Below are 13212 nucleotides of genomic sequence, written 5' to 3'. Positions count from 1 at the left end.
AGTGGCTGCAGCAGACGGAGGTAGTGTAAAATGGAGACCCCTCAGATTTTCAAAGAGGGCAAATTGTTGGTGCGCAGTTATGTGGACTGAGTGTGACGGCAGTGGCTACAGTGTTAAGTGTGTCGCGTGGGACAGTGTGAGGTGATAGGTGGAAGGTGATAACGGCCTACACAACACACGGGAAAACCACATCTGGGAAGCGGAACAGTGGGCGGAAGAAAATCATGAGTGACAGGTCACGCCGGGTATTAAAGCGCATTGGCACGCAGAACCATCGTGCCACTGCGGAGTAAGTGACGGAGGAGCTCGATCAGCACCTCCCCCACCCTTTTTCGACAATCACAGTCCGCCTCGAGTTACATAACATGAACTTACGGGGTCGTGTTGCACGGGCCAAAACGGTCATCAGGGACCATAACGCTTTCGCATGCCGCAAATGGTGCCGCGACCATGCAATTTGGACCGTTGAGGACTGGAAACGTGTGATATGGTCGTGAGTCATCCTTCACCCTATTCCCAACCACGGACCGTGTTTATGTGTGGAGAACGCACAAAGAAGCTTATGATCTGCAGTGTCTCCGCCCAACTGTGAAACATGGCGGCGGCTCGGTGATGCTGTGGGCCGCAATATCATGGTTTTCATTGGGTCCTGTGGTCACACTTAGCGGACGAATCACTGCCAACGATTTTGTCGCAATTTTAGGAGACCACTTGCATCCTATGGTCCGGATGTTGTTCCCGGACAATGACACCATCTTCCAGGATGATAAAACACCCATTCATACAGCTGGCGTTGTTGCAGTGTGGTTTGAGGAACATCGGGATGAAGTTCAACACCTCCCTTGGCCCTTCCAATCCCCAGATCTCAACACAATTGAACATCTGTGGTCCGTCTTGGAAACCCGACTCCGGCGACGATTTCCACCTCCATCCTCTCTCACAGAACTGGCCGATGCCCTGCACGAGGAATGGTGTAAAATTCCACTTGCTACCATTCACGACCTCTATGCCTCCATCCCACGTCGCATCAAGGCTGTTCTGAAGGCGAAATGTGGCCCGACACCATATTAATCTGGTAAGTTGCAATTTCGTTCAGGTGTTTCCATTTTTCTGATCACCATCTGTATCTTCGTGGCTTGGCTCACAATTTTAATTTGCAATCCACGTAAGCAGTTTGAGACAAATGTCAATCGTATTTGGCATTTGTAAAGTTAAGGAAAAATGATAATAAACTTATTCCAATATAAGTTGGAAGAATTTCAAAACAGATTAAAGTAGCCAGAATTTTTCAATGTAAGTTCACATACTTTATATATCTGCGACTTGGGACTAAAAGGTCTAATGTCAACACGAAGTAGTTTGGAGTATATATACTATTCATATTATCATTTGCTTTTCTTGCAAAAGAAAATATCCATTTATAGGCGTTAAAATTTGACGAACATCTCATTTTTTGCCAAAAAGTGACACTCTCCCTTTTACACCCGAATCACATATTATATATATAATTTAATCGACAAGATATGAAGATTTTTCTTTGTTTGTAAGGATTCATGTTAAGTAAGTACTTTTCAAATATAATAAATGTAATATGTTTGTCTCAAAAATACTTTTTGTTAGTAATGTCTTTTTCTTTCACTCTTTTTATCTTATTAAGACTTTATGCAACATTGGTACTTCTAAAATATAATGATCATAATGTAATGTTAATCAAAGTCAAGTTGTTCAAAAAATATACTGTAATGTAAAATAAATATATACGTATAAAATCTGATCAGATGCAACAGAAAATACAAACAAATGCTATTTGTTTGTAATGTTTGTCATTTGTCTTTCAACCGTTTTTAAATCCTTATTATAAGGCTTCGTGTTAGGTTAGCACCGATAATATATAATAAGAATAATGTAATGTTCACCGAAGTCAAGTTGTTAATATTATATATATCTATATATATAATTTGATGAGATTTAGTGGAGAAAATATATATAATAGTTTTTAGTAAGAATTTTTTGTTTATAATATACTTCTTGTTTCATTATTTTTTATTTGATTCCATGTCAGTAAGGCCTGAACAAAGAACGACGTATACCGAAGGGGTTGTCCTCAATGCAATATCGTATATCAGTGGCTCCCAATCATGTTTACCTGGCACCCTCAATGCAAGCCCTTAATACTTCACACATTTCTTACCGCTTGTTGGCTACACATACTTTTTTTGATCTTTTACCTGATTTCAGATGCACCATTGAATTTTCAATTCGATAATAATAATAATAATAATAATAATAATAATAATAATAATAATAATAATAATCTCAATATATTTATATTTCCTCTAGCAAGACTTCTGAATACCTTTCTTTGTAGTCCAATATTATTATTTACCAGCTGTATTCCTAATTAAACCACAGTTCGTATTCAAAAAATATTTTGCATTCCTACTTTTAATTTAAGATCTATCTTATATCATTTGTAATATTTCCAATTGAGAATGTAGTTTATTTCTGTCAGTAGCTTCTGTACTTTTGTTCTTGGAAATAACATCCCATCAATGTGGGTTTTCATCACTCCAATAGTGATAATGTTTTCGGTTCACCAGACCATATAAGGTAAATATCACTTCATCAAAGAATACCAGAGGGAGGGGCACGGTGGTTCAGTAGTAGAACGCTTAGCTCTGGTGTGTAGGACTACTGGTTCGATTCCCGGCCAAGTAAGGTTGTGGTGGACAATATTGTATACGTGAGTTTTTACGGGGTACCCTCGTTTCTTTTTGATTTCACCCGTTCTTTCATAATCATTCACTTGCTTTAATCATCGTCATCCTAAAGGGCATAATGTGAGACGTTAAACTGACAGACTGAAAGTTACTAGAGAATACCATGTCATTTACGACAATATTGCTGTCATCGATATTTCATATCATTACTTCGCAAAACTCAATGCGGTGATCAAAGTCGTCTTCCGTTATTTCATGCACTAAACGCATTCTCATAGGGTTTAAACTTATACCGCTTTATGCAGAGTCGTTTTGACGTAAGATTAGCGTATAATTGACGTATAATTAGTGAATAAAGGTTTGACTACTGCAATTAACATATGTTAATCGAACTCTTTAGTATGGTACTAATCATACTTCAGAATGACTTTACATAAAGAGCATAGCGTACAAAAATTTATTGCGCTAAACTCTGGGAAACACCTAGCTTGTTAGCAACTGGTTATCAATGAATGCGGAATTTCCACAAAAGATTGTAAATTCAAAGAAACTGCCAAATTGCTACATTGTTTCGGCCTTCGTGATCGCATGCGGTACCTTTTTGCAAACCATTCAATGGTCTCTTAGGCAGTTTACTTCGAAATTGGGTTACGTTCGGAAAATGTAGCATTAAATAACTGTTGTACCTCTGTATATGATCTCTTTTTATCCTATAACCGGTGTCACGTCAGAAGGGCCCGAACAAAAGGGCGAGGACAGAAAGGCCTTAGTCAATAGGACCCCAGTCATAAGGGCCTGAGTCAAAAGGACCCTGGTCAGAAGGGCCCCGATCAAAATGGCCCCCTGACAAAAAGGCCCCACGTCAAGAAATCAGAGATATAGCCTGCAAAACTTCAGAAGTATAAAAATACTTATTAGATGAAAAATATTACGTGGACATACGTGTTTATTTGTGTTGAAAGAACATACATGTGGAAAAATATAGAGTTAGTAAAAATGTTACGACAGAGCAGTAATAACGATACGCGTAGACGGAGGTAAAGTAAATATTGCAGATGGTGGATTCTGCGATACTTGATATCACACAATATGTTTTGAATTGAAAGAAGTTGGTTTGACACATCAATTTAGGCTAGAATGTTCCCACAGATGAGAAGAACTCATTTTTTTAAAAAAAATCTATCTTCATTCGTTTGCGAGATAGGGTGCTACGTTTGACATTTGTATCTAGTAGACCAAAGTATCTGGACAGGCAAAGAGACACGTAGACGTAGAAAAGTAAAAGGTTGCAGGTGTGTTGATGCGAAAATTGCACTGAGTGAGCGCGTGGACATAATGACAGCCATCCTAGATTCCGCCATATTGGATATTGCATAATATTTTTAAATGGAAAGGAGTATGTTTAGCACATCAATTTAGGATTGAATTTTCCTACAAACGAGAATATGATTCATTCTTTACCTATCCTCATCCTTTTACGAGGAAAGTGTACTATGTTTGACATTAGTGTGTAGTAGACAAAAGTATCAGGACAATAAAATAATAATGTGGCGGAGGAAAAGCAAATGTTGCAAGTGTGTGTTGTTGCAAAAACTACATTGAATGGGAATGTAGGCACTGTTGATCACATAAATATTCAGATATTATTAAACAAACTACTATAAAAAGTCCTCCAAAATTATTTTATCCCTCCAAGTTAATACAGTTAGTATTTAATAGCAAACACACAACGATTTATAACTTTCTTTAAGCATTTCGGCATCGTTGTTACAATTTTCCTGGTGTAGTGTGGGGAAATATTGTTCCAATCTGTACGTAATGCTTTTCTCAAACCTTCTTTCACCATAACTCGTATATATTGACCTTACGTTGCAATTCGTTCCAAAGATTCTCAATGGGATTAAAGCCGGTACTGTGTGGTGGAGTTTAGCGCAATTTTGGGCAGTTTTAAAGCAATCTTTTCTTTACAACATATACTTTGTTTGGGATCAATATCTTGATAAAATTAGAAATCCTTCTAAGAACGTTAAGATATATTTCTTCTGTATTTTAAAGTAGGCTGGAAGTTCCTGACATTTATTTCTGTATTTACTTGTCGAAACACTATTATTCTACCAACATATTCATGCAGCTTTAACTTAAATTCGTCGATAAAAAACATTCCGACCAGTTTTTGGGTTTATTTTCAAAAGCTCTAGAAAATTTAAGTATCTTATATTTCTTAATTTGGGTAATACATGGTTTCTTTCTAGCAATTCTACCATTATATCCTTCCCGTATTAACTCTACATGGTACAATACACTGACCAGAAGAAACATCGTTATCATCCACTACTATTTGAACGACGTTGTTGAGCTCTGCCAAATATTCGAAACTGCACATTAAAAGCATTCTATTGCTTTATAGTCGTAAAGTAACAATTAATCACAAATATACTTACTATTAAAATATGTTATACATATGTGGTAACTTCTGAATATTTTAAAAACGCAAGCAAACGAACAGAAACGTTAAGAACACAATGAAGTACTATTTATTAGTTACCTGTCTAAATACTTTCTTCTACTAGAAACAAATGTCAAACTTAGCACACATTATCGCGTAAATGAATAGAGATCGGTCAAAAGTCGACTCAGTAAGGGATGCGCACGAGACAAGTCGAGACAGAATTTTCTTGATAATACTCGAGTCGAGACACAGCTCTTCCAATAGAAAAATGCACATTTTTCGAGTCGAGACATCACATTTACAGTACATTTTTGAGACGAGACAGCCTCAAATCTTGTTTCGTGCGCATCCCTAATTCAGATTATCGTTTGTAGCAAGATTCTAGCCTAAATTTATGTGACGCAAGTACCCCTGTCTATTTGAAAATATTTTATGGTATATAATATGCGGAATTCAAGTTGGGTGCCATAATCATTTAACGCAATTTTAACACCAATACCAACCTGTAACATTTGCTTTTCCTTTGTCCATTTGTCTCTTTGTTACTGCCCTGTCATGATACTTTTTTCTATTAGATACATATGTCAAACACCCTGTCTCATAAACAAATGGTAATGTGTCAAAAATGACTTCGCATTCACATTTGTGGAAATATAAGCCTAAACTGAAGTGTAAGATCATATCCTTTTCCATTAAAAAATGTACGATCCGCAATATAGTGTAATTCAAAATGGCTTCCCGGTAACCACACTCCAAGCCAATGCAATTTTTGCAATAACACCAATTGCAACATTTGATTTTCCTCCGTCCACGCGTGTCGTTATTATTGTTCTGTCCCAATACTTTTGACTAACCCTGTATGGAGATCCACATGTATGTTCTTACACCAAAATTAAAGAAACGTTTTCAAGATAATATTATTCATATAATACGTATTTTTCTACTTTGATTCAGGGGCAGAAATTTAATTTTAGAACTAAGGAAACAGTCATTAATAGATAGTCGGATTAGGCTAGGTCTCGAGAATACAAACTCAGAAATATGATATGATATGATTTTCACTTTAGCATCCCTTTCAGCAGCGAGGCTTATGAGATGTGGACCTACTGATTACGTGGAATTCGAACCACATGAGATCCCGCCGGGAATCGAACACGGGTCTTCCACGTCTACAAACTCAGAGAGACGCGGTTGAAAGCAAACTTTCATCGAGAACCGACTTAAGCAATAGGGATTGTTCAGAACCAACAGCAACCAAACAAAATTAAGAACACCATTCAAGTTTCTTTTTTGTCTGTAATAACCACTGATATTCTTCCTTCTATTGGACATTCACTTCTTCTTATTAAGGTGGCACTATCCCCTCGTGCATCTTTGATTTCCACTTCTGTTTTGATTTCAGGCTTTCTGGCCGTGGGACTATTTCTACCCGGGCTCTTTCGACTCAAGCCCTTTCTCGCGGGGCCCTTTTGATGTGAGGCTCTTTTGACTCGGGCCCTTTTCTCGTGGGGCCGTTTTGAAGCAGGGCCTTTTAGACTCAGGCCCTTTAGACTCATGCCCTTTTGACCGGAGCCCTTTTGACCGGGGCCCTTTTGACGCGGGGCCCTTTTGACGCGGGCCCTTTTGACGCGGGCCCTTTTGACGCGGGGCCCTTTTGACCGGGGCCCTTTTGACGTGGGGCCCTTTTGACGTGGGGCCCTTTTGACCCGGGCCCTTTTGACGCGGGGCCCTTTTGACCCGGGCCCTTTTGACGTGGGGCCGTTTTGACCGGGGCCCTTTTGACGTTGGGCCGTTTTGACCGGGGCCCTTTTGACGCAGGGCCCTTTTGACCGGGGCTCTTTTGACGCGGGGCCGTTTTGACTCGGGCCTTTCTGTCTTCGCCCTTTTGTCCGGGCCCTTCTGACATGGAATCATCGGCAGCAATAACCTGCTTCCAACAGTCACGCAGATTACTGATCCCACGAACTCAGCGAAAGGTGAATGAAAAGTAGTCGTCCAGTGCCTGAATTATTTCATGGATTCGGAGTCTCCACAGGTTGTTCAACGAATGAAACAAGTAATTGACAAATGTGGAATACATTCAAGTTTAACAATGAAGTTGATAAATGTCATGCGCGACAATTATGCGGCTTTGCATTACCACGAAACAGAATAACAGCTCAGATTCCTAAGCATGGGATCTTCAGATTTCAACTTTTCATATGTTCCGATTGCTTCGAATGCATAGTTAAACTATTCGATCTATTGTTGCACGCGATCTATATGACATGTTATGTGACTGCCAAGGAAGAGCAATCTATCAAGCTCTTCTTCAAAAACTATAAACTAAGTTTTGGCTTGTGCTGTTTCACATGTGTGTAATCATTCATAAATGAGCAGTAAAAAGCTTATTAAAACAAAACAGGACTACCTTTTACGTTAATTTTTTTTTGTTTACTTTAAACTTTTATGCATGTACAGTGTAAAAGATTTTGTCCCTGCAATCAAGTTAGATAAAATTTCTTAAAAATGTGTACAACATTTTATTCTGACATTTATTTATTTATTTATTTATTTTTTACTTGCGTACAGTACAGTACGTAATATAGGAACTGAAGATAAAGCTGATATTGCTAAGTCAAAATACTATTGATAAATCAGTTCTCAAGAGGATGTACGCGTCCTTTTGTTTAGCACTACTCGCTTGTACTCTTTTCCATTAAGGTAGAAAGAATGTATATGTACTCAAATACCTTACAGCATCGGAACATTAGTAACGTGTGTGATTTTAAGTAATAGAACACCTCTGATGTGACTGGTCCGTAGTTTGATCCCAGCTCATGTGAGTGTTCAACATCGTTCTTAGGGTTCTCTCATTTCCTACTACATTCTTATTTAATCAACACTTCAATAATCCTTCGCTTCCAATATTCACCCTCATCTTATTTAGACTAAGATGGAACGTAACTTTTTTTTTTTTAATTTTCCATTTAGATTTGAAGAAATACGTATATAGTCTGTTCCAGGAGGAAAGTGCATATTTTGGCTTAATTTTTGAGATATCGAAATAAAGACCAAGTTATTACATATACATTTTATTGAAGTTTCATATATCCGGTAATAATGATATTCGCATCATTTGTAAAAAGCAGGTAGGCAGGGAAGGAAATAGGCTCTTAAAAGATATAAATAACATTGATTACATCCAAGTACCCCTTTATTCGGAAAAAGTTCCGAACTTCAAACTAAAATGCTTACCTTCAAATTTGGGTATCAAACCCTGATATCTCAAAGTTAGAGTGAATTAGCAATATTACTTACCCAATGTATGCTATAATAAATCGAGTAAAATGCTTAAATTTGTGTTGCAATACGGTTATTACGTATACTATCGCCGTTACAGTACGAAGAATTCAAGGTATTGAGAAATGCAAATTACAAAAAGTTTTCATTAAATGTAGATAAATAACATTTAATAATTTGTATTTTCTGTTTAACATCTGCAGCAGCCTGATAACCGATAATGAACACAAGGCCCGTATCCACGGGGGTCTAGGGGGACCGGGCCCCCAAATTTTTGGTGCCCCTTAAAATTTTCACGATAGGCTTGCAAATGAACTATAGTATGGTTGGATCGCCCCCCCCCCCCCTACATTTTTGGGCTGGCTACCGGCCTGATGAACGCATAAAATGAATCTCAGAATACGTAATATTAGGCAATTCCTTTACTCGAGTGACATGTCAAGAAATATTACCGTCGAAACAAACTTGTTTTATCTGTTACAGAACAATTTTTTCGTAAATTCCACTGAGTATATAGTCACAGTAAATTTTTCAAAATTTCTGCCATACAATCAGCGTTTTGTTAGGACATACCTTGTAGCTTTTCGCAGATTACGATGCTCTCGTATGGTTTCGAAGGTTGTGCAATCAATTCTCTTGTGCATCTCAACAGTTTCATACACAAAATTCCACAGGTATTAAATCTAGAAGCTGTCTAATGAACTTATACACCACGGCCAATCCACCTATTGAGGAATGTTATGTTTAGATTATATAAGTAAGAGTGCCCAGCTAAGTTGAAAAATTATTCTCATTCAGCTAGAACAACTGACTGCAGTGGAAAATCATGCAGAATATGCAGGTGGTTTAAACCAGTCATTCGTCCTGGTAACACAACAGGGCTAATAAACCAATCATCCCGCACCGCACGTTTACCGTAATTTTTTTCTGAAAATTTGTACTGTACAGTTGCATGCAGATTCTCATGTATCCATTGATGTTTCAGGTGTTGTTCACACCATGTCCGGTGATTGTATCTTTGTTCGTAAATGGAATGTGTGGAAATAAATGTATTTGCTTGCATCCACCGACAAAATTCCAAAACAGCTAATCGTGTCCTGCATGGACGTGTTGCACCCTTTATAGATGAAATGGACGTAAACCTCTTGAGCAGTAACCGATCCACATAAAATTGTTACACGCACGCGTGGTAGTCCTACGCATGATGGTTGTATGTCTTCTCTGAAGCATTTCTACATATTTTAGTTCTCGTCATTGGTGTGTAGTCAGGGACGTTCAGTTTACAGCTGTGCTTTTGGAAGCATGCCACTTACGTTATGCCCTGTCCCAGGCTCGTATTCCTATATATTGTATGCCCCGTGCTTTAAATAATTTTCCGTCCCCCCTCCCCCCGCATAAACTTACGTTTCAAACAAGGAAATAAGCCATGATTTTGCAAACATATCAGTTCTTGTTGACTATCAGTTTAGGTATTACAAGTTACAAAAGTTACAACTTAATTTTAAATGGCCTAATTCTTTCTTTCAGTGATTATGTTGTAGTATTCCGCACGAAGGTAGGTGTTTGTTCCGAAGGTCCCTGGCAAGATGAGCCCATGGTAGTTTGCCATTGCCTTCCATGGGATGGTGATGTACTAAGGACTGGACCAACTACAGCTTAACTTGGGATCCGAACCACTTTTGTCCCCACCGGGAATCGAACCCGGGACCCCTTGATAAGGCAACGAGCTTAACCACTCATCCATTAGGGACACATTCAATACTGGCATGTAATTTATTCATGTAAGTTTTAATTTACTGTCCGGAGAAAATTTATTCTATTAATTCTTAATGTCATTTTTATATTTCATAATTTCAATTGAATTGTGATTGAATTTCTTAAATATTTACACTTACCATTGTAAAATATGGAATTTAAAAAAAAAAAAACTAGACTGTTTTTGACATTGTTTATTTTGAACTTATCGCATAATTGAAGATTATACTGAGTTGAGTAAAAAGCATTTTATAAAGTTTATATGTAAAAAATTATATCAGTTTACGTAATGAGTGTGGATTCTTTCATACGTTTTTAAGCTACTAGAATGAATGAGAAACTTTCCAAAGTATTTGAAAATAGTTCTTTTTCTCCTGTATGCATTTTCTTTTCTCATGTTTTAGGTTACTTTAATAAAAAAACTTCCCACAGTATTTGCAAAAAATTGTTTTTGTATATGTGGTCTCATGTTTATAGGTTTCTTCGATTTAAAAATCTATTCCCAAAGTATTTCCCAAGAAACTACTTTTTTCTGTCTGCATTGTTTCATTGGACTAGTTGATCAGTTTACACAATCTTTTAGTCTAGCTTGACTGAGCAAAATCATTGATTATTTCGTCAAAATCAGCTCTCAGAGAAATGATCCAAATGACCTGTTCCAGGTCCCTAGGTTACACCTGAACTGATATATGGGGGAGCAAAATCCCCATAAGAATAGCATGGAGGCATTTTAAAAATAATCGAAAACTACCAATATTAGAGTTGAATTCATAGTTTTTGAGCTGAATAGTGACAGTTTTAATTCGACTTCAAGGTTCACCTCCACTCCCCAGTGAGAGGGGGGGGGGGAGATTTTAAAAGCAAGCGAAAACGACAGATATTAGTGTTGAATTTACAGTTTTCGAGATCACTGAGTTTAAGGGTATCACTTTTGATGATTTTCAAGTTCATCCTCACGCCTTGGGGTAAAGAGGATGCCTTTTTAAAAATAATCAGACAAGCTAGATAATTAGAAACTAATGTAATTAGAGCGAATTAAACACTAACATTTTCTCGCGCTTGCGCGGGACTCTGCAGGTTGGTAGTCTTAAACATTACTTTATTGTGAATAAAAAAAAATACAAAATTTTGCCACCCCCTAAATTCTGCTGTCCTGTGCGAGCACAGAACAGCACTACCTAAATACGGGCCTTCCCTATCCATACACGGAAACCTGCGCCGATTTGATGTTTTGCAATCAGGGTACCGTCTCTATCTTCCTACTGCACGCGTTGAACTACTGTTGCAGAAGCCATAGACAAAGAGCGTATCAACATATTCAACATTTCTAATAATTTTGACTTACTATGCCAATTAAAATTAATTCACTTTACCAATTAGCCTAGTTTTATCCATCTACCTATTAAATATTTTATATATATATATATATATATATATATATATATATATATATATATATATATATATATATATATATATATATAAGAGAGAGAGAGAGAGAGAGAGAGATTGTTGTTAAAAGATTAGAATGTTCAGAACTGAAGATTGATTACAATAATATTAATCAAGATACCTTGATTTTCAACATGTTTAATATACACTTTATATACTACATATTACGTTATTTAAACGAAACAATCCTTCAAATTTTGATAACTGACGTTTTCATTCTTCGTGCTTTATCATCGCTGGTAATAGTTTAATTGCGACAAAATTTCAGCATTTACGCAATGTGTTATAGCGTATAATGAATAGTGATAATGCTCACTTATCACTTTCTAAGGCATCAGAGTTCGATATCCAAATTTGAGAGTAAAAATTTGGAATTTCTAAATTCGGAATTTTTACCCGAATAAAGAGGCACTTTGAATGTAACCAAAGTTATACCTTTTAAAAGCCTATTTCCTTCCCTACCTACCTATTTTAAAATTATGTGAATATCTTTATTAATACCTCATATGGGACTAATAAAATATATAATTTGCTCTATATCGATATCTAAAAGCCAAATCGACCCATGGTTCATGCAGACTTTTGCTTGCAAAATTGTCCATAGTATCTTTTCTCAAAATATTGCCCTTTCCCCCTGGGACAATACATTCTATTTATTCAATTCATTCTTATATTAAGAGTGCCAAAATCTAAAAGCATACATTACTAACTAGATTCTTACCTGCAGTGTCAACCTGAATGTGATAAGTAGTCTCATTTATGACTTCAACCCTATATTTTTTCTTCTTTTCTCCACAATCCCTTATGTCTTCAGTGATATTTCTGTTAGTCGTTGTCAGCTTAACACTTCCTAGAACAGAACATTAATTGTAGTAATAAGGGGGAAAAAATAACGGAACAATCTGTCCCATGGAACATGGTCACAAGTTATCATTGAGTAATGAAAGGACTGATATGTATATATTAACTTTCTTATACTATTCATAATCTTACGTTAAACTATATTCTGGTGAGTTTTTCAGATCACACTGTAGAAAGTAAGTGTGTCCTAATTTTAGTTAAATTTCGTGCGCATATGGGTGGCATTTACACCGCCTTTACAGTAAAAATACTTGCCTGATCTCAGTGCACGGGTTACATTGGCACAAGTCACCTTTTCTCTAACGCAACATATAGTGTTGGCCATTATTTTCGTGATAGAGTTCCAGTACTCACTAAAAAAGCAAGAGCTGTAAAAATCCTATCACGCGAGCGTTTCAAGATTAGATTATTGCCGGAAAATTGTGTGAACTTTCATATTCTTACGGGCTTTATATTAGAACATAAGTTGGTTAGTATAAAATTAAAATTTTACACTTGTGCTTTTCATAAGGTTAATACAAAAGTGCCCATATCTTTCTTTCTACGAGAGAAGATAAAAGCTAAACTAGCTTTAAAAATGTTCAACAGGTCTAAACATCAAGGAAATTTGAGCACCTCCAGAATAACTTTATATTTCTCCGGAAAATTTAGAATCAGAGTTAGGTACATTGTGCCATTTCTAGCTTTGCCCTC

The 13212-nt window shown here is 36.8% G+C and overlaps 1 protein-coding gene across 2 annotated transcripts in view; it reads right to left on the bottom strand.

The window, feature by feature from the left end:
* LOC145694191 (uncharacterized) overlaps positions 1 to 13212 on the bottom strand; it is a 79086-nt gene that overhangs the window by 29381 nt on the left and 36493 nt on the right. For both annotated transcript variants that reach the window (XM_081770304.1, XM_081770303.1), the window contains exon 4: positions 12380 to 12508. In XM_081770304.1, coding sequence (XP_081626430.1) covers positions 12380 to 12508 — 129 coding nt within the window. The remainder of the gene's footprint in view (positions 1 to 12379; positions 12509 to 13212) is intronic.

The sequence above is a fragment of the Thermobia domestica genome, chromosome 9, assembly GCF_964235325.1.
Source record: "Thermobia domestica chromosome 9, izTheDome1.hap1.1, whole genome shotgun sequence".
Lineage (NCBI taxonomy): Eukaryota > Metazoa > Arthropoda > Insecta > Zygentoma > Lepismatidae > Thermobia > Thermobia domestica.
Note: the sequence above shows the minus strand (reverse complement) of the source record. Positions and strands in the feature narration are given on the sequence as shown.